This window comes from Syngnathus leptorhynchus, chromosome 12 (genome assembly GCF_054491065.1).
Source record: "Syngnathus leptorhynchus isolate UIUO chromosome 12, UIUO_Slep, whole genome shotgun sequence".
NCBI lineage: Eukaryota > Metazoa > Chordata > Actinopteri > Syngnathiformes > Syngnathidae > Syngnathus > Syngnathus leptorhynchus.
Window position 1 is genome coordinate 11,240,909 of NC_141206.1, and position 22,384 is coordinate 11,263,292.

General features: G+C 56.0%; 5 protein-coding genes across 10 annotated transcripts; 4 read left to right on the forward strand and 1 right to left on the reverse strand.

Annotated features, from left to right (window-relative positions):
- Positions 1–93: 93 nt before the first annotated feature.
- Positions 94–4,142, forward strand: marveld2a (MARVEL domain containing 2a). Of its 3 annotated transcripts, none has more exons than XM_085925347.1 (11): positions 94–381; positions 778–1,085; positions 1,222–1,302; positions 1,517–1,751; positions 1,819–2,549; positions 2,638–2,858; positions 2,951–2,986; positions 3,077–3,237; positions 3,305–3,476; positions 3,557–3,607; positions 3,682–4,142. In XM_085925347.1, the coding sequence occupies exons 4-11, from the start codon at positions 1,534–1,536 to the stop codon at positions 3,799–3,801; spliced, it is 1,710 nt and encodes a 569-aa protein (XP_085781473.1). In that variant the 5' UTR covers positions 94–381; positions 778–1,085; positions 1,222–1,302; positions 1,517–1,533; the 3' UTR covers positions 3,802–4,142. The 3 variants fall into 3 exon arrangements, with proteins under 3 accessions (XP_085781473.1, XP_085781471.1, XP_085781472.1); XM_085925345.1 differs by lacking the exon at positions 1,222–1,302 and having other exon boundaries at positions 778–838; positions 1,033–1,150; XM_085925346.1 differs by lacking the exon at positions 1,222–1,302 and having other exon boundaries at positions 778–1,150.
- A 284-nt stretch (positions 4,143–4,426) lies between these two features.
- oclna (occludin a) lies at positions 4,427–8,221 on the forward strand. Of its 2 annotated transcripts, none has more exons than XM_085925348.1 (9): positions 4,427–4,568; positions 5,050–5,121; positions 5,194–5,809; positions 5,887–6,054; positions 6,907–7,043; positions 7,109–7,273; positions 7,343–7,514; positions 7,620–7,661; positions 7,922–8,221. In XM_085925348.1, the coding sequence occupies exons 2-9, from the start codon at positions 5,072–5,074 to the stop codon at positions 8,018–8,020; spliced, it is 1,449 nt and encodes a 482-aa protein (XP_085781474.1). In that variant the 5' UTR covers positions 4,427–4,568; positions 5,050–5,071; the 3' UTR covers positions 8,021–8,221. The 2 variants fall into 2 exon arrangements, with proteins under 2 accessions (XP_085781474.1, XP_085781475.1); XM_085925349.1 differs by having other exon boundaries at positions 4,434–4,568; positions 5,054–5,121.
- Positions 8,222–9,286: 1,065 nt separating this feature from the next.
- Positions 9,287–16,599, forward strand: rasgrf2a (Ras protein-specific guanine nucleotide-releasing factor 2a). Of its 3 annotated transcripts, none has more exons than XM_085925342.1 (29): positions 9,288–9,628; positions 10,207–10,313; positions 10,403–10,550; positions 10,642–10,731; positions 10,794–11,047; positions 11,110–11,189; positions 11,317–11,510; positions 11,582–11,691; positions 11,777–11,895; positions 11,987–12,150; positions 12,224–12,290; positions 12,372–12,508; positions 12,612–12,694; positions 12,765–13,013; positions 13,095–13,187; positions 13,281–13,753; positions 13,825–13,959; positions 14,021–14,110; positions 14,211–14,317; positions 14,390–14,502; positions 14,578–14,638; positions 14,716–14,745; positions 14,822–14,925; positions 15,250–15,334; positions 15,391–15,588; positions 15,728–15,807; positions 15,889–16,006; positions 16,073–16,141; positions 16,206–16,599. In XM_085925342.1, the coding sequence occupies exons 1-29, from the start codon at positions 9,341–9,343 to the stop codon at positions 16,299–16,301; spliced, it is 3,942 nt and encodes a 1,313-aa protein (XP_085781468.1). In that variant the 5' UTR covers positions 9,288–9,340; the 3' UTR covers positions 16,302–16,599. The 3 variants fall into 3 exon arrangements, with proteins under 3 accessions (XP_085781467.1, XP_085781468.1, XP_085781470.1); XM_085925344.1 differs by having other exon boundaries at positions 16,180–16,262; XM_085925341.1 differs by having other exon boundaries at positions 9,287–9,628; positions 14,390–14,638.
- Positions 16,600–17,465: 866 nt separating this feature from the next.
- Positions 17,466–20,494, forward strand: ckmt2a (creatine kinase, mitochondrial 2a (sarcomeric)). Its single transcript, XM_085926202.1, has 9 exons — positions 17,466–17,753; positions 17,837–18,035; positions 18,208–18,303; positions 18,395–18,616; positions 19,275–19,360; positions 19,474–19,597; positions 19,824–19,958; positions 20,171–20,296; positions 20,381–20,494. The coding sequence occupies exons 1-9, from the start codon at positions 17,605–17,607 to the stop codon at positions 20,492–20,494; spliced, it is 1,251 nt and encodes a 416-aa protein (XP_085782328.1). The 5' UTR covers positions 17,466–17,604.
- Positions 20,495–20,766: 272 nt separating this feature from the next.
- ube2l3a (ubiquitin-conjugating enzyme E2L 3a) lies at positions 20,767–22,101 on the reverse strand. Its single transcript, XM_085926204.1, has 4 exons — positions 21,834–22,101; positions 21,398–21,493; positions 21,140–21,326; positions 20,767–21,063 (listed from the first exon to the last, which is right to left on the reverse strand). The coding sequence occupies exons 1-4, from the start codon at positions 21,858–21,860 to the stop codon at positions 20,909–20,911; spliced, it is 465 nt and encodes a 154-aa protein (XP_085782330.1). The 5' UTR covers positions 21,861–22,101; the 3' UTR covers positions 20,767–20,908.
- Between the last annotated feature and the right edge of the window lie 283 nt (positions 22,102–22,384).

A 22,384-nucleotide genomic window follows, 5' to 3' on the forward strand; every position in this document is an offset into this window, starting at 1 on the left:
AGATGAAAACGTCACGAGGCTGTTTTGTGTTCAGATGTTGGTCACTGTACTTGAGTGGATTTTAATTCCACTCTACTTTATTGTCCATCACCGGAGTACAGTACTTGCTATGAATGAAACGTCGCGGTTCAGTGACGTCACCGGGATGCCCACGTGATGTCGGGGTGGGTGCGGTGAAAGGAGTTACCTTGCTGCGCCGTCAACTTTGGGTCATGAACAAGAGGGAGTGGAGTAGCAGGAGAAGAAAGAAGACAAGAAGGGAACGCGCAAGCTAGCTAGGACAACTTTTGGTACCTACTAGGAGCGATGAGCTTCGCTTCCTTCCTTCCTTCCTTCCTTTCACTTCGCTTCGGCCAAAGAGCAACAGGTGACGCGACAATGGTGAGGCTCGTTAGCCAGGAAGTTGACGCGAAAACAAAGCACCATTCGAGTTGTTTTCATTTGACCTCGTACTTGTTGCCCGATTTCCACCCAACTTTATTTTTTCCGCTTTCTTTGCTTTTCCTGTGGCGGCGTCCTCGTCCACCACCATTTTCACATCGAAAATGTGTTTGGAGCCTGACGCTTACTTTTTTTTGGGGTTTGAAAATGATGCGTTCGCGAACTCTCAGAATGTCGTCCAAATGACTTGTCCTTCCTCGCCGGTACATGTCATTTCATCCTGTGAACGAACTTCACCGTTGTCTGAATTGTAGTCATTATTCTTTGGCTTCTTCTTTGCTCGTGTCCTTAGAAATCTATGGAAATGTAACGTTTGTTCTCATTTGTCTTCCAAAGGTTTCAAAATGATGCGTTTGTGAAACCCTGAGAATCCTGACTCCCACTTGACATCATATTGGTAATACGTATCGTCTACCTCGTTGTATCTTGTGTCAATTTTGATTTGGGACTTTCCTTCTGATGTATACAAGGTCTTTAATGAGCAGTAATTCATCCTCAATTGATTGACACCATTGATCCATTTCAATTGATGAAAGTCATCTTGGCCTTTTCCTTTCAAATTGTCCCTCAGTATTTGTCTTGACTTCATAGGTTGCAGTCGGCGTCGCGCAAACCAGCCCGGCTCGCGGCGCCGGGTGCTCAATGTAAGTGGTGACGGACGGACGGACGGACGGACGGACGGACGGACGAGCGACTGCGTGTCAGCGAGGTATTGAACAGCATTTGCTATTTTTTCTCCCCCCCCCGCCCGCCGCTCGCTCCTGCTCTCCTCTTCATCAGCCCGTTGACTGACCGCAGTGCATCTCTGCGTCGCCGCCTGCTGGCCGGGAGACGCACTGCGACTAGCATGAAGGATTCTGGGTAACTTGTGGTTTCTCCCTCTCTTCTTCTGTCACCTTCTCTTTCGCGGTGACTTTTGCTTCGTGGTGCGAGCCGAGACGTCAAATGTACGGCCGATAGAAGCAGTATAAAAAGTCCACACAAAACATTTGATGTCTACGAGTTAACCGCATTAGGCTTCGCTGATGACTCGATAACTCCTGTGTCTTTTCATTTGCGTGTGTGCGTGCGTCAGGGCCCCCCATCATCCTGATGTTCCATGGTGACGAGTACCTAGGCCGCACTGAGCATGTCCGCCAGGCGCCTCACTACGACCAGGTCCCGCCGGGCACGTTGCCCCGGGACCAGCCCTACGAGCCTGACCCGCTGAGCGCCCAGTCGGCGCCTTACTTTGCCCTCAGCGCCGACCCGCTCCCGCCGCCGCCTCTGCCCGACCACGCTCCCGTCGGACCCGACTACCCGAGCGACGGGTAAGCTCGCGACACTCCACGCCATTTTCTGTCAACAATGGTTTGAACTTGGCTTTTGCGACGCAAGCGAGGGGACCGAACGGGACCCGGACCCGGCCCTGGACATCAAACCGGTGCACCGCTTCATCCCGGACTCGTGGAAGAACTTCTTCCGGGCCAGCGATCGCAGCAGCAGCAGCAGCAGCAAAAAGGGGGCCTGGCCCGAGGCGCCGTCATGTAACAACAACAACAACGGCACCAGCGAGGGCGTGCGCTGCTCGCCTCCCCCCACGACCTCGGTCCCCGGGTCCTACCGGGACCCTTACGGGGGCTCGGCCGGCAGCTACAATTCGGCCAAGGAGCTCCTGGACCTGGGCGAGTCGGCTTCGGGCCGCACCTACCGCACGGCGCTGACCTACAGCGAGCGCGTGGAGGAGTACAACCAGCGCTACGCCTACATGAAGTCCTGGGCGGGGCTGCTGAGGATTCTGGGCTGCGTGGAGCTGCTGCTGGGCGCCGCCGTCTTCGCCTGCGTCTGCGCCTACATCCACAAGGACAACGAGTGGTTCAACATGTTTGGCTACTCGTCGCCGGGCGGCGCCTACGGCGGCGGCCTCTACGGCGGCAGCGCCACCACCTACACGGGGCCCAAGACGCCCTTTGTGCTGGTGGTGGCGGGCCTGGCGTGGCTGGTGACGGTCATCGTGCTGGTGCTGGGCATGACCATGTACTACCGCACCATCCTGCTGGACTCCACCTGGTGGCCGCTGACCGAGTTTGTCATCAACCTGGTGCTGGCCGTGCTCTACATGGCGGCGGGTAGGGGGCGGGGCGGAGCGGAGCCCGGACAAATGCGAGAGGAGCCCTCCCTCGGGACGCTGAGGTGCCCTTCCTTTTGTCTGCGCAGGCATCGTGTACGTGCGCGACACCACCCGCGGGGGCCTTTGCTCTTACCCCGTCTTCAACAACGGCATGAGCGGCGCCTTCTGCAGGACGGAGGCGGGCCAGACGGCCGCCATCATCTTCCTCTTCCTCACCATGGTCATCTACCTGATCAGCGCCGGCGTCAGCCTCAAGCTGTGGCGCCACGAAGCGGCGCGCCGATACCGCCAGAGCAACGCGCACGAGGTCTCGCCCGGCACTTTTTTTTCAATCCAAACTCGTCGCTGTGATGGCAATTTCCATCGCTCACCTGACTCCTTGGTTTCCCGTTGGTTCAGATGCAGCAGTCCGACTTTGGAGCCATTCGGTCGCTGGTGAGCGTCCCGGCGGGCGGGCGGGCGGGCGGGCAGCCGGCCGGCCGGCCGGCCGAGCGCCCGGTTCTCACGCGTGTCTTTTCTCACCAGCTGGTTCCCGCCAGCGGCGCGGCGGGCGCCGACCTCCCCCTGCGGGAATCCTCCCTGGCATCCGTGGCCGACGTCCCCGTGGCCGTGGCCCCCAAGATCCTGCAGGGGGCGATACCGTCGGGCCACATCCCCAAGCCGGTCATCGTGCCGGACTACATCGCGTGAGTGCTCTGGAAGCGGCCTGTTGCCAGCCAGCCGCTGCCAGAGTGTAACAATTTGGCCACGCAGGAAGTACCCGAGCATCCGCTCGGACGAGGAGCGCGACCAGTACCGAGCCGTGTTCAACGACCAGTACGCCGAGTACAAGGAGCTTCACGCCGACGTGCAGGCCGCCTGCAAGAAGTTTGACGAGATGGACGCCATGATGCGCGGCCTCCCGCAGCAGGCCGGCAGCCAGATGGTGGGTGGCCCGGCCCGGCCCGGCCTCGTGCTCTTTGCCACGCCCGACCTGTCCTTTTCTCGTCTTTTTTTTTTTTCCAGGAAGCCGAGCGCATCGGCAGAATCCTTCAGGAGTTCCAGAGGAAGAAAAACGTGAGTGCGTCGCTCGTCGCCTCCCCGGAGGCGCGTCTCGCTGGCATTACATTGGTCGCTTGGCAACCCGGCAGGACCCGACCTTTGTGGAGAAAAAGGAGCGCTGCGATTACCTGAAGAACAAGCTGTCGCACATCAAGCAGAAGATTCAGGAGTACGACAAAGTGGCCGAATGGAACGACGGCTACGGCTGAAGGATGGAGCCGCTGACGTCTTGGGGCTGTCTTGTTCTTGCGCTTGTTGTTTGATTGTGCTTTTGCCATTTTGTTCTACCATTTCACAGTAGCAGTTGACGCCAAACAACCATGGCAAAGCTGATTGAAATCAGACGTCTCCGCCCGCGCTCCTTTAAACAAGCTCCAAATGAAAAGGCTCCCTCCCACTGAAAACCTTTCTCCTATTTGACGTCAAAGGCTAGCTCCTAATTGATGCTCTTCTGGCCTGATATGAAGCTTATGTTTCTTTCTTTTTTTTTTTTTTTTTTATCCACGTATCAAACAGAGTCTTAACACTGAATAAACTTCATGGACAACTGCTTTCTTTTTGCTTTCTGTTTTGACATTCACCAACTAGGTGAGTGAGTGAGTTCCACGCTGTGACTCACTCAATTCCAGCAAGAAATGCCCATCGAATGTTTTGGTTTTCACTTGGTTACGAAAGCAGCTCGAGCAACATTTCCGTGTCAACAGGCGTCTATTCGCGGGTTGCACACTTTCAATAGGAGCTCATTATTTGATACGTCTTAAAAAGACTGGAGTGATTTTCAACATGGCATTTCAGACAGCAGATGACTTCCGTGTTTGGCGTTTCCTTGTCTATTGAACTCAGCATGTCCTGTGACGTAAGTTGATACCTGAGTGGGCGTGGCCGGACTGCCGCCTTGTCCAGGTGTGGTTTCTGTCTTCATTTGCGTCTACTTCACTTGGAGGAAACATCAAGGCGGCGGTGGACAAAGTTTCGGGTGAGCGCGTGCCTCCTCTCTATTTACTCGCTCGCTCGCTCGCTCGGTGTTGTTTTTGTGCCACGAACATTTCGATGCTTTCCAAAAAAAGGAAGCTATCTACCGAGCTGGCGTGACCCGAGCAACTATGTATCGAAACAATTGTACTGTCAGCGCAAATCTGTTTCGTGACCTTACGATGGTTCCGCTATTGCTGACTTTCTCAGATGTTTTTCAATCGCTAACACTCCTCCAAAGATATCTTGATTGTTTTTATTCTTTTTGTTTGTGTTGCGCTTCCACTGACAACATGGCTGCCAACTGCTTTCTGTCATTGTTCTCCTTGCCTGACAATCTGGACGTGGAATAATGGAATGGATATTTGAATCACGCGTGCCTTGTTTGGTTTTGTCGGTAGTCGGATGAAAAGTGCAAAGCGGATTGTGTTTTAAAGCAATGTCGTGGCTAAAATTCCAAAGTTGATGCGTTTCCTTTTTGGCAGAAAGTCGAGCGAAGGAGCAGCCATGTCCAAAAGGCCAAACGGGAGCCCGCCTCCCTACGAGTCGGACGGCTAGTAAGTCCCGGCCGTCACCGGGTTTTCTTTGAATGTGGGAAATGGAAGCTGAACGTAACCCTCCCTCGGCAGCAACGCCGCCCCCCGGCCGGCGTACTCGTACTACCCGGAAGACGAGTTCCAGCACTTCTACCGCTGGACGTCGCCGCCGGGCGTGCTGAAGATCATGGCCATCATTGTCATCGTGATGTGCGTGGCCATCTTTGCCTGCGTGGCCTCCACTCTGGCGTGGGACTCGCAGGGGGCGCTGTCGGGCTTCGGCGGCGGCATCGGCGGCTCCTATCCCGGAAGCTACGGCGGCGCTTACGGACCCGGCAACAACTACGGCTACGGCAACCTGGGCGGCAACTACAACGACCCCCGCTCGGCCAAAGGCTTCATCATCGCCATGGCGGCCATCACTTTTGTGGCCGCGCTGGCCGTCTTCATCATCCTGGTGTCCCACCAGAGCGTCTCTGAGAGCAGGAAGTTCTACCTGGCCGCCATTATCGTCTGCGCCGTCTTGGCCCTGTTGATGCTGATCGCCACCATCGTGTACCTGGTGGCCGTCAACCCCGCGGCGCAGTCGCAAGGCTCGGCCTACGGCGGCCAGATCGCCGGCCTGTGCGCCCAGTACCAGCAGCCGCAGTTGCCGGGGATCATTGTCAACCAGTACCTCTACCACTACTGCGTGGTGGAGCCACAGGAGGTCCGCTCATCTTCCTTCCTCTCTTTGTTCCAACCACGGGCCGGGTGCTCACGTTGTGGCTTTTTGCGCGCCGGCAGGCCATCGCGGTGGTGTTTGGCTTCCTGGTGACGGCCGCCCTCATCATCATGCTGGTGTTTGCGCTGAAGACGCGCAAGAAGATCAGCGAGTTCGGCAAGAGCAACATCTTGTGGAAGCGCGTCAAGGTGCTGGAGGAGGCCGAACCGCCGCAGGACGTCGAGGCCTGGGTAAGCGCCGGCGCAATGTTTTGACCCGGCTCACCGAAATAGGTCAAATGCGCCCGGCCCAAATTTGGATAATCACGTTTCATACAAGCAGAAAAAAAGAATCAATTGAGGCCGGTCATGCGGCGGCCATCTTGGTATCAGGTGACCTTTTGATTGTTTGCCCTCTGTGGCACTCACGTTTGAGTTGAAGCCAGTGAAGAGATACAAATTGGTGGGATATTTGAAAAAAAAAAATATATATATGCTGCCTCCCCTTCAGTGTCCTACAAACCGCTGTGGGATTTTTGCCCTGAACTTCCGCGCTCAGGTTTGTGTGTGCCAAGCGTTTTTGGAAGCGGTCGGACCAGTTTGGCAGCGCGCAAAGACGGATGGGGGAGGCGGGTGGGACGAGGGGGAGGCCGGCTGGATGCCTTTCCGCGTTGGTTTCAAGGCGTGTCGCCACGGCGACACCGACAGTTTCATCGTGTCACATTCTCGAGGAGGGGGGGGGGGGGGGGGAGTCATTCACTCACGTGCTGGAAGGTATAACACAAGTTTGAAAAAGCCAGTTGTTTTCTCCGAGGTCACACGGGCTGAAAGAAAGAAAGAAAGAAAGAAAGAAAGAAAGAAAGAAAGAAAGAAAGAAAGAAAGAAAGAAAGAAAGAAAGAAAGAAAGAAAGAAAGAAAGAAAGAAAGAAAGAAAGAAAGAAAGAAAGAAAGATGTACTCTGAAGATGAATTCAAACTTTCTAGATGGGGGGGAAGAGAAAACATTTTTTAACTCATTTGGAGTAAAGTGAAGGAGTTTTCAGGAGAAAAGTAGGAATGTTACAAAAGGCTTTTTTTTTTTTAGTTGTTCTATTTTAACCACCAGGTGAACAACGTGTCGGTGCCGCCCGAGGAACTTCCCATGGCCGACTTTCCGGAGACGCTGCGCGGCTCGCGGGGTCGCCTGGACGACGACGACCGCAGCACCGACTACAGCAAACCTCGATACGGCTACACGTCACCGTAAGTTCGGCTGGCTCGGGATGAGCGCTTTGCCTCTCATTGTTGTGTAATCCTGCCCGCATCAGGCCGCTGGAGGATGAGCGGCCCGTCCGTAACGGCCTTCCTTCCGGCGGCGCCGACTCGGCCGCTCCCAGCTGGGCCGGCAGATCCAACGGGAGGCGGGGAGACCCCGACGCCGACTATGCGTCCTCGGGAGACGAGCTGGACGACGAGGACGCCGACTTCTACAGGTGGGTGCCCCCCCCCCCCCCCCCCCCCATTCACCCCCCCGGCTTTTAACGCTCTGTGGTCTTCCTCAGCGAGTTCCCGCCCGTCGCCACCGAGCAGGAACGCAACGAGTACAAGCGGGAGTTCGACCGCAACCACCACGAGTACAAAGAGCTCCAGTCCGAGCTTGACGCCATCAACGGCAAACTCAGCGACGTGGACCGCCAACTGGACGAGCTGCACAAGGGAAGCCCGCAGTACCTGGTCAGCATCACAAAACACAGGGCCTGGAGAAAAGTCTGCCATTGAGTTTACAAAGCCACCATTTGAAAGCCATCATCCGAATAATGCTCATGTGTTTTCTACCAGGACGCTCTGGACGAGTACAAGCGGATCAAGGACATGAAAAAGGTGAGTGAGTGAGTGAGTGAGTGAGTGAGTGAGTGAGTGAGTGAGTGAGTGAGTGAGTGAGTGAGTGAGTGAGTGAGTGAGTGAGTGAGTGAGTGAGTGAGTGAGTGAGTGAGTGAGTGAGTGAGTGAGTGAGTGAGTGAGTGAGTGTCAACAAACTGAACTGTGCACGGCGGACTAAGATACTTTCAGTCGCCCGCCGCTAGAGGGTGCCCACGTCGCGCATATTGACAATCCCAATGTTTGTGGCGTTGTCTTTTTAGTCTTCAGACTATCGCGCCAAGAAGAGGCGAAGCAAATACCTCAAGGCCAAACTCAACCACATCAAGAAGATGGTCAGCGACTACGACCGCAGAGCTTGAGACGTCACAACAAATCAGCCAGCCCGGGTCTTCCTGCCAGCTACCTACGAACTCTTTCCAAGCAACAAGCTATATATATATTTCTCATGATGAATTTTTGCATGACAACTCACTCCACGTGTATCGAACTAGCTATTTTTAACCAACTCGTGTACTTTCGTTGTATTTTTTTTATGAGAATAAAATGCCAAGAAATGGTTACATTTGCTTCCCGTAGAAATTCGGTGCCACATCGTGATGAATGAAAGCTTTCAGTCTGTTCTTGCCAAGGTTCCTTGTTTTGACTTGTAGATCTTGAGTTTCAAACTTGAATCTTATTTTCCTTTCAGCAATTCGAAGATGTCAGAAGGCAGCACTTTGGAGAAACTTTGGCAAACCTGGCCTGTCTCTCTTGAGTAGAAAAGAAAAAGTCGTTTCAACGGCTGTGGACTATGTCCGCGCGCATAGTCGCTAAGCAGCCTAAACAGATTAGCAGCACATTGTGTGTGTGTGTGTGTGTGTGTGTGTGTGTGTGTGTGCGTGTGTGCGTGCGTGCGTGGGTGCGTGCGTGCGCGCTCGCGTCACATTGTGTCTCACTTGAGGTCAATACGGGTTCGTCCTTCCGCCCCAAATCAAGGCCAGCGGTCGGGCGCGCGCGCGCTGATAACATCTGTCTACTCGCACACGCGTCGACGACATGTGTTTGTCCGTTCCGGCTGCTGGATGACTTTGAGACGGACGGTCACGTGAACACGTGGATCTGGCCACAGAGCGGATGCGTCTACTTCCCGGTGAAGTTGTTTCCCTTAACGTCTGAGTGGTCTGAATTGATCTTTAGAACGTATGAACCGAAGGGATACGTGCCAAATGTCACAGAGGTCAACACACTTGAAAAATCGGGGATTCGCCGTTGCTGGTCGCGTCCACGCAGGACGAGGCTTTCAACCGTGCAGGCAGTTTCAAAGTCGCGCACGGCACGTCGGTCAGGCTTTCGGATCCCGAGTGGCGTTTTCAATCGGCGCGGCGCGGCTCGTGCTCGCGCTCGCACTCGCCTGCCGCTGTCCCTTTAAGAGGACCTTAAAGCCGATTAGCGCTCATCCCACATCGCTCCTCGACTTCAATAGCCCCATTTGGTACTTTTGCCGAGCGAGCGAGCGAGCGAGCGAGCGGGCGAGCGGACCTCCTCTGGCCTCTCCTCCTTCGCCGTGCGTTGCTTCCCACGTCGGTCGGGCGCGCAGATTCCTGCCCACAGAGCCATGACGCGCGCCGGCTTCCCGGGCAGCGCGCCCTCGCCTCTCAGGCGCGCAATTACGAGCGAGTGACGCGTGCAGGTGCGTCCAGATGCAGAAGAGCGTGCGCTACAACGAGGGCCACGCCCTGCACCTGGCGCTGGCCGCCCGCAAGGAGGGCGCCAAGCGCGGCCCGGTCAGCAAACGCAGCTCGGAGAACGTCCGCTGGACGGATAAGTTCTTCGCGCTCTACCAGAACCTGCTCTTCTACTTCGACAACGAGCAGAGCGCGCGGCCGTCCGGCATGTACCTGCTGGAGGGATGCACGTGCGAGCGCGCCCCCGCGCCCAAGGTGGCCTCCTCGCTCGGCGGCAGCAGGGACGCCCCCGAGAAGATGCAGGTATAAGGCATCTATCTGTTCAGCCGAGGCTACAGGCCGGCCGGCCGGCTGCTATTAAGCGCTCGTGCACAAGTCGGGGACAGGCTTTTCCAAATCGAAGGCTTTCTTTCTTTCTTTCTTTCTTTCTTTCTTTCTTTCTTTCTTTCTTTCTGTCTTTCTGTCTTTCTGTCTTTCTTTCTGTCTTTCTTTCTGTCTTTCTTCGTGCGTCAGTCAGCCGGAGATGCTTAAGCGTGCTCGCGAGCTGGAGCATGGGGATGGCCATCGCTTCGGCCTTTCGTGCTCGTTGAGTGACTTGGGCGAGGCGAGGCGAGACGTGTTGCTGCTCTTTGTGGAGGGGGCGTGGCCCCTGTACTTTACGCGCGTGTGTCTCATTGTTTTGGTTCATCTTAAATCCATCTGGCTGCCGGGGAAGCCGCATTAGTACGCACAAGCTGCCTTGTTTCTTATGTAAGAAGAAGAACAACAACACATGCGCGCGCGCGCAAGCCTTTAAGCCTCCCGCTGGTTGGAGGCTGGCACACGCTAGCAAGTGTCATTCGCTCGCTTATGTTACATCATTACTACATGTGTGTGTGCAGTACTACTTCCTGGTGATGTTCGGCCACGATGGGCAGAAGCCTCTCGAGCTTCGCACCGAGGAGGAAGCCGACCGCAATGAGTGGGTGGACTGCATACAGCAGGCCAGGTGAAGGCACGCACGAAACGCACAAGCACATCCACACTCGGGTTCATTTCAACTTCCCTGCTTTCACTCATTGGCTTGCGCGCGCGCAGCTACTCGGATCTGCTCCTGGAGCGCGAGATCCTGATGCAGAAGTACATCCACCTGGTCCAGATCATGGAGACCGAGAAGGTGGCAGCCAATCAGCTACGCGCGCAACTGGAGGACCAGGACACCGAGATCGAGAGGCTCAAGGCCGAGGTGTCCCGCCTCCCTCGTAGCGTTGCGCTAATGCTAGCTGCTAATTGTTCCCAACAAAGCGACTGCTATATGGTGCTAATGCTGTGTCCAGATTGTGCTGCTCAACAGGACCAAAGAGCGCCTGCAGCCCAGCCACAACCTTGTGGACGAAGAAGACCCCGACATCAAAAAGATCAAGAAGGTCCGTCGGCGGGCGGCGCCGCTAAGTGACCTCACGTGGTGTCACGTGGCTGTCGTGTGCAGGTTCAGAGCTTCATGCGCGGCTGGCTGTGCCGGAGGAAGTGGAAGCTGATCGTCCAGGACTACATCCGCTCGCCGCACGCCGAGAGCATGCGCAAGCGCAACCACATTGTCTTCAACATGGTGGAGGCGGAGACGGAGTACGTCAACCAGCTGTCCGTGCTGGTCAACTGCTTCCTGCGCCCGCTGCGCATGGCCGCCAGCTCCAAGAAGCCGCCCGTCAGCCACCACGACGTCAGCAGCATCTTCCTCAACAGGTGCCAGAGTTGTCCGAGAGTCCTCAATCGCTCGCTCACGCGCCGCTTCTTCTTTTGGACAGCGAGACCATCATGTTCCTGCACCAGATCTTCCACCAGGGCCTGAACGCTCGCATGGCCAACTGGCCCACGCTGGTCCTGGGTGAGTGACGGGCCCGGTCGCGGGCCAGCGCGTGTGAGCCAGCGAGCCAGCCGGCCGGCCAGCGCATCCTTCCGCTCGCCCCCCCACCCGCTCATCACGCAACTCGGGCTGTGTGTCGGGCTCGCAGCGGACCTCTTCGACATCCTCCTGCCCATGCTCAACATCTACCAGGAGTTTGTGCGCAACCACCAGTACAGCCTTCAGGTCCTGGCCAACTGCAAGCAGAACCGAGACTTCGACAAGCTGCTCAAGCAGTACGAGGCCAACGCGGCGTGCGAGGGTCGCATGCTGGAGACCTTCCTCACCTACCCCATGTTCCAGGTAGACCAGCCCAGACCTTGGGGACCTTCTCTGCTTTCCTTCAATGGTTACCCGCTGTGTCCCGTTTGCAGATCCCCCGCTACATCGTCACTCTTCACGAGTTGCTGGCGCACACGCCGCACGAACACGTGGAGAGGAACAGTTTGCATTTCGCCAAGTCCAAACTGGAAGAACTCTCCAAGTACAAACGTCGTAGACGCGGTGCCGCCGCCGCCGGCGGCGGTGGGTGGGCAAAAGTGACGGCCTGCGTCTGCGCGTGTGCTCAGGATGATGCACGACGAGGTGAGCGACACGGAGAACATACGCAAGAACCTGGCCATCGAGAGGATGATCGTGGAGGGCTGCGACATCCTGCTGGACACCAGCCAGACTTTTGTTCGACAAGGTGTGCGCGCGCACCGGCGCAAGCGCAGGCGCAGGCGGTGTCCCGTCCCCCTGGCCGAGGCTCGAGCGGACGTCTGGTGTCCCCCCGGCAGGGTCGCTCATCCAGCTGCCGTCCGGGAGCGAGCGCGGCGTGCTGAGCAAAGTGCGCCTGGGCTCGCTGTCGCTGCGCAAGGAAGGCGAGCGCCAGTGCTTCCTCTTCACCAAACACTTTCTCATCTGCACCAGGACGTCCGGAGGCAAGCTGCACTTGCTCAAGGTCTGCACATTGACGGGGAGGGGGGGGAATGCACGAGGTTGGCGCCTGAAGCCTTTGTGTCTTCCGGTTCCAGCAAGGAGGCACGCTGTCGCTGATGGAGTGCACGCTGATCGAGGACGTGGACGCCGCCGACGACGACTGTGAGCGCGCTTTGTTCTTCTGGAGCCGAGCGCTTTCTTTCCCGAGCGAGCGTCCCACCCGAGCCGCTCGCTCTTTTGCAGACAACGCGGCGGGTCAGGGCTTCGGCCACTTGGAGTTCAAGCTGCTGGCGGAGCCTCCCGACGGCCAGACCTTCTCGGTGGTTCTGCTCGCCCCGTCGCGCCAGGAGAAGGCGGCCTGGACCAGCGACATCAGCCAGGTTGGCGGAAAAGCGCCCACAAAGAGAGGGCCCCCCCCCCCCACACACACACACACACACCTTTGGGCTCAGCCCCTCCCTCCCTCCCTCCCGTTTATTGCAGTGCATCGACAACATCCGCTGCAACGGGCTGATGACCAGCGTCTTTGAGGAGAACTCCAAAGTGTCGGTGCCGCACATGATCAAGTAAGACGCGTCTTGCGGCGAGAAGATTTCCGGAGCCGTGAGCCACCACCCCCCCCCCCTCCCCCTTTAGGTCGGACGCCCGCCTGCACAAGGACGACGTGGACATCTGCTTCAGCAAGACGCTGAACTCGTGTAAAGTCCCGCAGATCCGCTACGCCAGCGTGGAGCGGCTGCTGGAGCGGCTGACCGACCTGCGCTTCCTCTCCATCGACTTCCTCAACACCTTCCTGCACACCTACAGGATCTTTACCAGCGCCGCCGTGGTCATCGGCAAGCTGGCGCTCATCTACCGCCAGCCCTTCACCTCCATCCCCGTCAGGTAGGGACACGCACAGGCTCGCCTGCCTCTTCTCATTCCCATCATCCACCTCCTCCTCATCTTCATCATCTCGGCGCTCAGGATCCAGCAGCACTCGTGTGATCGTCTATCCGTCATGTCTCTGTGTCCTGACTACACTCTGAAGATCACCCAGCTGGCTCTGGATCAGTCCAAGTAAACCAAGACCCCCATAGTCACTCCATGCCCCCCCCCCCCTCCAGCCCCCCCCCCCCCACCATGCGCTGACATGTTCTCTTGCGTTGTCAGGTCTCTGGAGCTGTTCTTCGCCAGCAACCAGGCCTCGTGGGGCACGGACCCCCTGAACAACAAATCGCCGCGCCTGTGCCGCAAGTTCTCGTCCCCGCCGCCGCCTTTGTCCCTCCCGTCGCGCACGTCCTCGCCCGTCCACTCCCGCAAATTGTCTCTCAGCTCACCCGTGGGCCCCAAAATTCTGGACCTTTCCTCCACACCGTCGTCCTCGGCCGCCAGCTCCCCCACCTCCACGCACGGGCCGGGCCTCTTCTCCTCGTCGCCGCCGCCGCCACCTCACGCCGGCGGGCCCTGCAGGTCACTCTTCAGCTTCTCCTCGTCGTCGCCGCCGCCCACCGTCACCAAGGCCCCGCTGGATCTCAGTCGAGGGCCGAGCTCGCCCGAGCTCAGCCCGGGCGGCGGCGAGGACGTCGGCGAGCTGCCTCGAATCGACGCCTTGTGCGGGAAACTAAGGAGGAGCATTCGCAGAGGTGAGCCATAAAAAAACCCCAACATACATCCGAGTGTGACGTGGGCGTAATTGTGACGCCTCCCCCGCCAGCCGTGCTGGAGTCGGTGTCTCTGGACAAGTTTATTCCGGAATCTCCCAACACCGTCGGCAGCAACGGCTCCGGCGACGTGTCGCCGTGTCGCTCGCCGTCCACGCCGCGACACTTGCGCTACCGCTCGGGAGGAGGTAGCACGCGCCGCCGCCGCCCCAGCTCAACTTTTTGCCGCTCACGGCCGCGTCTCGGCAGCGTCCTCGGCCGAGGCCGCTCATGGCCGCGTGTCGCCCGCGTCAGCCTTCGCCATCGCCACCGCCGCCGCCGGACACGGCGGCTCCCAAGGTGAGCGCACACGACTCTGAGTGTGTGTGTGTGTGTGTGTGTGTGGCTTGAAAAGGTCAACAACAAAAAAAAACGCGCCTGGCTGGGTTTCTCCTTGCAGCGTCGAGCGGCTCGGACAAGTCGTGCGACAAAGAGTTCATCATCCGTAGAGCCGCCACCAACCGAGTTCTCAACGTGCTGCGACACTGGGTCTCCAAACACGCGCAGGTGGGCAGGTGGCTCGGAAAACCTTCTTTCTGCGCCTTTCTTGACCTTCCCAGAAATGCTTGCACTCGCCAGGACTTTGAGAGCAACGGTGAGCTGAAGGTGGGCGTGGTCAGCCTCCTGGAGGAGGTGCTGCGGGACCCCGACCTTCTGCCTCAGGAGAGGAAAGCCGCCGGCAACATTCTCAGGTTGGCCCGCCGCCGCTTGCACGGGGAAAAAAAAAAAGCCGGGTTGACCCGGATGCAACTTGTTTGCCACATCAGCGCCCTTTGTCAAGAAGAGCAAGACGACGCTCAGCTCAAGATTGAGGACATTCTGCAAATGGTGCTGCATTCCGGGGACAGGCCTGCGCAGCTTTGTGGCCGCATAATAACTGCAACCATTTTTGCTTTGCCCAATAGAAAAGTTCTCCTCTTCTTCACTTCATTGCGGTAAGAAAAGAATTCCAAGGTTCGTTCGTCGACGTTAGCACGCTCATCGTGTGTGTGTGTGTGTGTGTGCGCGCAGGCAGAGAGTCCAAAAGCAGAGTGTTTGGAGTCCCTGTCTGCGATGGAGCTGGCCGAGCAGATCACGCTCCTGGACCACATCGTCTTCAGGAGCATTCCCTACGAGTGTGTCCAAGTTTGAAAATGATTCCAAGATATCCCACCATCATGAGAGAGAGAGAGTCCACCTGCAGGATGTTGCATTGATTTTCAAATGATGATTACAATTGATTTGGATTGCCAAGCGACTTGCGCGTGTAGTCTGTCGCCCTCTAGCGGTCAGCTGGCACAATGCGCGAGGAAGCTTGCTTCCACCAGAACAAACAATGCCTGGCTGAAAAATCACCAATGGGTGCCCAAATTTGTTTGAGTATTTTCCAGTATTTGGTGCTAATGAGAAAGGTCATTTTCCCAGTATTTTTCCTCATGATATCTATCCATTGCTTTCAGGGAGTTCCTGGGTCAGGGCTGGATGAAGGCGGACAAGACGGAGAAGACGCCCTACATCATGAGAACCAGCCAGCACTTCAACGAGGTGAGCTCAAGCGGGCCGCCGCCAGCAGGCACGCTGACCTTTTGCCGACCGCTCAGATGAGCAACCTGGTGGCCTCGCGGATCATGACGCACGGCGACGCGGGCGCCCGGGCCGGCGCCATCGAGAAGTGGCTGGCGGTGGCCGACATCTGCCGCTGCCTGCACAACTACAACGGCGTGCTGGAGATCACCTCGGCGCTCAACCGCAGCGCCGTCTACCGCCTCAAGAAGACCTGGGCCAAAGTCTGCAAGCAGGTCGGTACGGTTGGGAAGGGCGCTCGGCTCGGCTCGGCTCGGCTCGGCTCGGCTGGGCTCGGCTGGGCTCGGCTGGGCTCGGCTGGGCTGGGCTCGGCTGGGCTCGGCTCAGCGTCATTCTTTTTCAACTCATTTGCAGACCAAGGCGCTGATGGATCGACTGCAGAGGACGGTCTCGTCCGAAGGACGCTTCAAGAACCTCCGAGAGACGCTGAAAAAGTACAAACGGCCAAACGGGAATCTTTGCCGTGCGCGCCGCGCCGGTGGGTGGATCGCGTGTCACCAAAATTGTCTTTTTAGCTGCAACCCGCCGTGCGTGCCCTACCTGGGCATGTACCTCACCGACCTGGCCTTCATCGAGGAGGCCACGCCCAACTTCACCGAGGAAGGCCTGGTCAACTTTTCCAAGATGAGGATGGTACTCGGCGTGAGCGAGCGAGCGAGCGACGGCAAAATGGAAAGCTGCTCTTTGTCTCCCCGTCAGATCTGTCACATCATCCGAGAGATCCGGCAGTTCCAGCAGGCTCCTTACAGGATCGAGCACCAGGCCAAGGTTAGCCGGGCCTCCCTCCTTTGACTGACAGCTCTCAGGCATCGATCATTTTGCGCTCTCGCAGGTGACTCACTTCCTACTGGACAAGACGCAAGTGATGGACGAAGACGCACTGTACGAGCTCTCGCTGAAGATGGAGCCGCGCGTCCCGCCGGCCTAAGCTAAGCTAAGCTAGCGCTAAGCGCCTGGCCTCCTGCCTTGTCCTAAGCAGAGGCCAGGTTAATCCCCGCCCGGCCCGCTCATTTGGATCAGGTGAGGCTTCCGTGTCTCGTTGCCTAACGACCGACGCCGCTTTTCTCCACACTGCTAGCAAAAGTGGAAGGACGATATGACACGGTGACAAAAACAATCACACCTTATGATTTATGATGAATATTTGAATTGAATGTTATATGTCCTTTTCTCCTCTGGAGTGTATTAGTCGAACCTTTGCACTATGTTGTCATTTGATATGATGTATTTCGGGGGGGGGGGGGGGGGTTCATATTAGCGCCTCGTTTGTCTTTGTACCGCTTGTCCTTTTCCACTCAACCTGCGACAATAAAAGTCCTTGCAAATATGTGTGAAAGTCAAAGCGAGCGAGTCACAGCGCTTGCGATTGGTTGGAATGGGGCTTGAGGGGGCGGGGCCTTGTTCCAGGCCAGCGCGGAAAGCTCATTAAAGGAGACTCCTGGGCCGAAGGAACGGACGGCAGGCAGCGTCTGCGCAGGTACTGTGACCCACCGCCCTTTTGACCCTTGAAATATTGCTCGTGTGCTTGATTTGTCATCATTTTGATTGCACGATGCCGTCCATGCCAGACTTGAGCAATTTCAGGCCCGTTTGAAAGGTGCTGCGGCTCTTTTTTTATTTTCCCAGCTTTTGGGATTTTCTAGTCGCCCATCTTGTGAGGTTTAGTGGGTCGTGAAAGACTTCTTCTTGACTCCTACCTGGACGTGCTGGAGGATGTACTCCAAGTTCAGCGGCCATGGGAGGGAGGGGCTTAAGAGCATAAAGTGGACGTATGTCGTCTCTTCCACTTTTGCCTTTTATCTTCTCCATCGCCCTGGTGAGCAGTAGATGGCGGTGGCCCTGTGAGGCCCACGTCCAGCCTGTCTTGGCAGCACAATGGTCCGTCCTGTGATCGGCTAAAAATAGGAGGCGCAAATATAGACGTGGAGATGACGCCGGGCGCACAGGCGCCCGGACGACCTTCAGCAAAGCGCTGTCCAGGTGGCTAAGCTAAGTGTCAGGAGGCTTCCTCTCGTAAGATGTGCGCCGGCCGCAGGCAGCTTCCGCTAAGCTTGTTAGAAGACAGACAGACAGACGCAAATCTGGTGCTAGGTCACCGACCGACGACCTTCCGAGAAGCTTCTCGTCGTTTAGTTGAGGTTGATTTTCTCCAAAGATGACTTTCTACCGAGATGTATCCATTTTTTCATTTTTTGTCTCCATCCAGCTCGTGACTCAAAGCTGAGACAAAGATGGCGAACTCCTTCACGCGCTTGCTGTCGGGGCGCAACACCGCCGCCCTGCTGGCCAGCTTGGGGGCGGGCACGGTGGCGAGCGGCTTCCTGTTACGCGACGGCAATTCTTTGGCGGCCGAGGCGCGGAAGAAGCTCTACCCTCCCAGGTATGCGTCGATATAGACGACTGGATGTCGAATGACGTGCTCCTGCCGCCGCGAGCCTCTCAAGTTTCCTCGGCACTTGGCAGCTCCGACTTCCCTGACCTTCGCAAGCACAACAACTGCATGGCCGCGGCGCTGACACCTGCCATTTATGGCAAACTGCGTGACAAGGTCACCCCCAACAACTGGACCTTGGACCAGTGCATCCAAACGGGCGTGGACAACCCCGGACACCCGTTCATCAAGACCGTGGGCTGCGTGGCCGGTGACGAGGAGAGCTATGAGGTGGGAACAGGCTCGTGGGATTTTGTTCTTTTCTTTCTTTCTTTCTTTCTTTCTTTCTTTCTTTCTTTCTTTCTTTCTTTCTTTCTTTCTTTCTTTCTTTCTTTCTTGTGGTTGCTTAAAGGGGTAGACAATCAAAGGTGCTGGATGGATTTGGTGCTGCGCGCGTTTGCAGGTATTTGCCGATCTCTTTGACCCGGTCATCAAGGACCGCCACAACGGCTACGACCCCAGAACCATGACGCACCCCACCGACCTGGACGCCTCCAAGGTGTTTAGCCGTCGCTGCTGCGCCACCGTTGTGCCAAGCGTTTCCGGCTCCAAACGACGCCGTCTGTCTGTGTCTGGTTTACCACCACCAGCTGAGCGGCGGCATGTTCGACGATAAGTACGTGCTGTCGTCCCGCGTGCGTACGGGTCGCAGCATCCGCGGCCTCAGCCTGCCACCCGCCTGCAGCCGGGCGGAGCGCCGCGAGGTGGAGCGCGTGGCCGTCACGGCGCTGGCCGGCCTCAAGGGGGACCTGGCGGGCCGCTACTACAGTCTGGGAGAGATGACGGAGCGCGAGCAGCAGCAGCTCATCGACGTAAGGCCAAAGCCATCACGAGTGCTTCTGCAATCACAGGCAGAATTCACGGGGCGCAATCTTTGTCGCCCCAGATTCCAATTCCAAAAAGACTTGAGCAAATTTCAGGGTATGGTTTGCAGTGGGCCAACTATTTTCTCGTCCAACGTTTCAGTTGCTAGGCAGACTTGGGCCGGAACTCCCAAGTCAAGTCAAGTTGATTTGTATCGCCCTAAATCACAAGCAGTCTCAAAGAGACAATCAATTGACAATTCTTCTCAAAGCATCCCCTGATCTGCCGTTAGGCTCGGCAAGGTCCAAAAGTCGCGTTTTCTCAACGGCCGCCTTAGCTCGGCAATTGGATGCTAGCTTGGTCACTGTCCAGTCACGTGCCGCGTCTTTGGTTTGTGATCCAATCCTGCCGCGCTCCTCTCAGGACCACTTCCTGTTTGACAAGCCCGTGTCTCCTTTACTGACCTCGGCCTTCATGGCCCGAGACTGGCCCGACGCCAGGGGCATCTGGTAAGACGGTTCCGGAACGAAACAACCCGCAGCGTTAGCCGTGAAGTATTAGCACCCGCCACGTGCACACACACCCCCCCCCCCCCCCTCCTCCCTCCTGTCCTTCTGCTTCTGTCCATTGGAGTGTCTTCTTCTTCCACCTTGATGCAACCTGTAGGACCACTTCCTGTTTGACAAGCCCGTCTCCCCCCTGCTGACCTGCGCCTTCATGGCGCGAGACTGGCCCGACGCTAGGGGCATCTGGTAGGCCGTGCGTGCATTGTGTGCCGCATGCTTGCCCGTCCACCCGCCGCAGCCAGCCCCGCCCCCTTTGCTTTCCACGTCTCCGTCCCTGTGTTGAGAATGTTCCTCCCCAGGCACAACAACGAGAAGACTTTCCTGATCTGGATCAACGAAGAGGACCACACCAGAGTCATCTCCATGGAGAAGGGGGGCAACATGAAGAGGGTCTTTGAGAGATTCTGCAGGGGACTAAAGCAGGTATGCAACTTTTTGTTTTTGGAAGATCCCGGAGATGTTGCCAAGCAGCCACCGTGGGGGCGGGGCGCGAAGGCCGATTCCCCAATTTTCTATTTCTTCAAATGTCGTGTATTCCCTTGCTGCTAAGCAGGAACTCAAATTGAATTGACCAATTTTTCCAAGTTGCTAGGCAGAATTGATGAGGAGCCATTTGAGGCTAAAACCCAAGCAAGCTTTGAACCCACAGGTGGAACATCTGATCCAGGAGAGGGGCTGGGAGTTTATGTGGAATGAGCATCTGGGCTACATCCTCACCTGCCCTTCCAACCTGGGCACGGGCCTCAGGGCGGGCGTGCATGTGCGCCTTCCCAAACTCAGCAAGGTCTCTCACACACACACACACACGGCCTAATTTTTTTTTTTAAATTGCAGTTGGCGGCGCCATTTATGAGCAGATTTTGACTGTCAGTCCACATGTGCTGCTGCGCCCTTTGTGGTCACACATTGATGTGTGGCGTTTAGCATTATGTGTTAGCATGAAGCTAAGGCAGGCTTTTAAATACAAAAGGCGTCAACTCTTTTGGGGTCCGGCAGGATCCTCGCTTCTCCAAGATCCTGGACAACCTGCGTCTGCAGAAAAGGGGCACGGGGGGCGTGGACACGGCGGCCACGGGCGACACCTTTGACATCTCCAATAATGACCGTTTGGGCAAGTCAGAGGTGAGCGACTCTCAACCTGTCTCTGACCTGTCTGACCTGCTGCGTTTGGGCAAAAGTCAAAGGTGGCCCTGCTCGTGCACACAGGTGGAGCTGGTGCAGCTGGTGGTGGACGGCGTCAGCTACCTGATCGAGTGCGAGAAGCGGCTGGAGAAGGGCCAGGACATCAAGGTTCCGGCTCCCGTCGCCATGTTTCGCTAATGGAGCTAATCTCGCGCGTCAGTAAAAGCACTCAAACATGCTTGAGCTTGCCCTGGCTTCACTTTTTTTTGTTTTTAGGAATAAGTCACTTGTTGCTAGGCAGTTTTTATGTGGGATGATTCATTCCCACACAATGGGAAAAGAATTTGTGGGACACAATCATTCACGCTAACAATGGTAACGTTACTTGGGAAAATTGAAAGTCACACTATTGACGAGTCACTAGTTGCTAGGCAGAATTTGTGGGACCCAATCATTAATGCTAAACAAAGTCTCAGTCACATTTGTATAATTATTTGTTGCGAGGCAGATTTCAGGAAAAACAAGAATAAGCATAGGCAGGGATGGGCACCTTTTGCCCAAAACAGTTGTGTGGAGGCAGAAAAGCCACGAGAGGGGGAAGGTTTCCAGCGGTCAGTCCTCGGGTCGGGTCTCGCCGTGCTTCCTGGTGAACTCCTCGGCGTTCCTCATGAACTGCGCCCGGTCTTCCGTGTACTCGTTGGCCAGCTCGGCCCGCAGGGGACGTTCGGGCTGCGGCACGTTGACCAGCGAGATCAGACACTGGATGACTGCGCACAAACACAAGACGGTAACCGCACGCGCGCGCGCCACACTCGTGCGGGACCTTTCTGACCTCCAGCTGACCTTGGGACGTCCTGGTGGCGGGCTTCCAGTTCTCCAGGCTGATTATGGCCAAGCACACGTGACCCTTCTCGTCCACGTTGGGATGGTAGATTTTAGTCATGAAGGTGATCCTGGGGGGCTTGAAGGGGTACTCGGTCGGGAAGATAATCTCCACCCGAAAGGCTCCTTTGTCGTAAGGGGGGCTTTCCTTGCCGCAACCAAAAACCACCCATCACAAGTAGGATTTGGAGCGAGTGCTTTCGAGCAAAGCAGACTTACAGGCACTATGAGACCCTGCCAGCTTAAAATGTTGGATTCGTCCACTTGGATGTTGCGGAATTCTCGGAACCCCGATTTGCGGATTTCCTCCAGCTCCTGAAAAGTGTTCACATTTGGTTGGCTTTTTTTTTTTTTTTTTTTCTTGCTTTGAGTTGGTTCTTCCTTCCACCAGATGTCACTAGTGTTGCTTCCACTCGAACGCCTCAAGGTAACAACTTGATGATGGCACCCTTGACATTTGTGCCTTTTGCGTGCCATCCATCTCGCGATCGCTCAAATATGCTGCGATGTGAAATTTGAGCCGTCGTTGCAAAGGCAAATTGACAGCAAAGGCACAATCAGGCCTCCCAAAATGGTGACCGCTATGTTTGCCTGCATACAAGAAGCTTTGACGTGACATCTATATCATGTGGCTTGTGAGTGTTTTGGGATGTACCTTGGACAGTCTTCTGGCGGAAGTCATACTAACGCGGTGGTTGAGTCTTCTCCCAGTCGTCGTACCGAATGGCCACCGAGCTCGCTGGTCGCGGCGCGTGACGTTCACATTGTGTGAATCACACAAACACAAATATCAAGGAGCTTGTTGGGCTTGTCCAAAAGCAACTCGTCATATTTGGCTAAATAGATGTTGTATGACGTTTTGTTTTCCCCCGGAGTCATCCAAGCATGTTGCCGTTCAGCTTTGAAGAAATTACACGTTACGTCACCAATTAAAAAAATCATAATAAAATATATATTATATATATATATAATATAATATATATATGTATATATAATATAATATAATATAATAATTATATATTCATTTTTTATTTTTCTTAATTCGTCATTTGCCACTTTTTCTGGGTTGAAAAAAGTGCTACTTTCTTCCATAATTTCAACTTGAAAAAATGGTACTATCGTCGTTCCAAAAAAATCGATTGGACCGAATATGTCAATTCCAAACAAATCCAGCGTCGCTGTTCACAGCCGCAAACATCGATGTCA

What these genes read in the sequence shown, in the direction of transcription:
- ube2l3a (XM_085926204.1), bottom strand. Translation starts at nt 21,860, where the DNA reads ATGACTTCCGCCAGAAGACTGTCCAAG. An exon ending in CCGCCAGAAGACTGTCCAAG is followed by an intron (nt 21,494 to 21,833) that starts GTACATCCCAAA and finishes AACACTTTTCAG; the next exon opens with GAGCTGGAGGAAATCCGCAA. An exon ending in CGCCACCAGGACGTCCCAAG is followed by an intron (nt 21,064 to 21,139) that starts GTCAGCTGGAGG and finishes GTTTGTGCGCAG; the next exon opens with TCATCCAGTGTCTGATCTCG.
- ckmt2a (XM_085926202.1), top strand. Translation starts at nt 17,605, where the DNA reads ATGGCGAACTCCTTCACGCGCTTGCTGTCGGGGCGCAACACCGCCGCC. An exon ending in AGCAGCAGCAGCTCATCGAC is followed by an intron (nt 18,617 to 19,274) that starts GTAAGGCCAAAG and finishes TGCAACCTGTAG; the next exon opens with GACCACTTCCTGTTTGACAA. An exon ending in TCTGCAGGGGACTAAAGCAG is followed by an intron (nt 19,598 to 19,823) that starts GTATGCAACTTT and finishes TTGAACCCACAG; the next exon opens with GTGGAACATCTGATCCAGGA.
- marveld2a (XM_085925346.1), top strand. Translation starts at nt 1,534, where the DNA reads ATGTTCCATGGTGACGAGTACCTAGGCCGCACTGAGCATGTCCGCCAG. An exon ending in ATCGTGCCGGACTACATCGC is followed by an intron (nt 3,238 to 3,304) that starts GTGAGTGCTCTG and finishes TTGGCCACGCAG; the next exon opens with GAAGTACCCGAGCATCCGCT. An exon ending in AGTTCCAGAGGAAGAAAAAC is followed by an intron (nt 3,608 to 3,681) that starts GTGAGTGCGTCG and finishes GCAACCCGGCAG; the next exon opens with GACCCGACCTTTGTGGAGAA.
- oclna (XM_085925348.1), top strand. Translation starts at nt 5,072, where the DNA reads ATGTCCAAAAGGCCAAACGGGAGCCCGCCTCCCTACGAGTCGGACGGC. An exon ending in CGCAGGACGTCGAGGCCTGG is followed by an intron (nt 6,055 to 6,906) that starts GTAAGCGCCGGC and finishes TTTAACCACCAG; the next exon opens with GTGAACAACGTGTCGGTGCC. An exon ending in GAGGACGCCGACTTCTACAG is followed by an intron (nt 7,274 to 7,342) that starts GTGGGTGCCCCC and finishes GGTCTTCCTCAG; the next exon opens with CGAGTTCCCGCCCGTCGCCA.
- rasgrf2a (XM_085925341.1), top strand. Translation starts at nt 9,341, where the DNA reads ATGCAGAAGAGCGTGCGCTACAACGAGGGCCACGCCCTGCACCTGGCG. An exon ending in TTCACCTCCATCCCCGTCAG is followed by an intron (nt 13,014 to 13,094) that starts GTAGGGACACGC and finishes CTCGGCGCTCAG; the next exon opens with GATCCAGCAGCACTCGTGTG. An exon ending in GGGTCTCCAAACACGCGCAG is followed by an intron (nt 14,318 to 14,389) that starts GTGGGCAGGTGG and finishes TGCACTCGCCAG; the next exon opens with GACTTTGAGAGCAACGGTGA.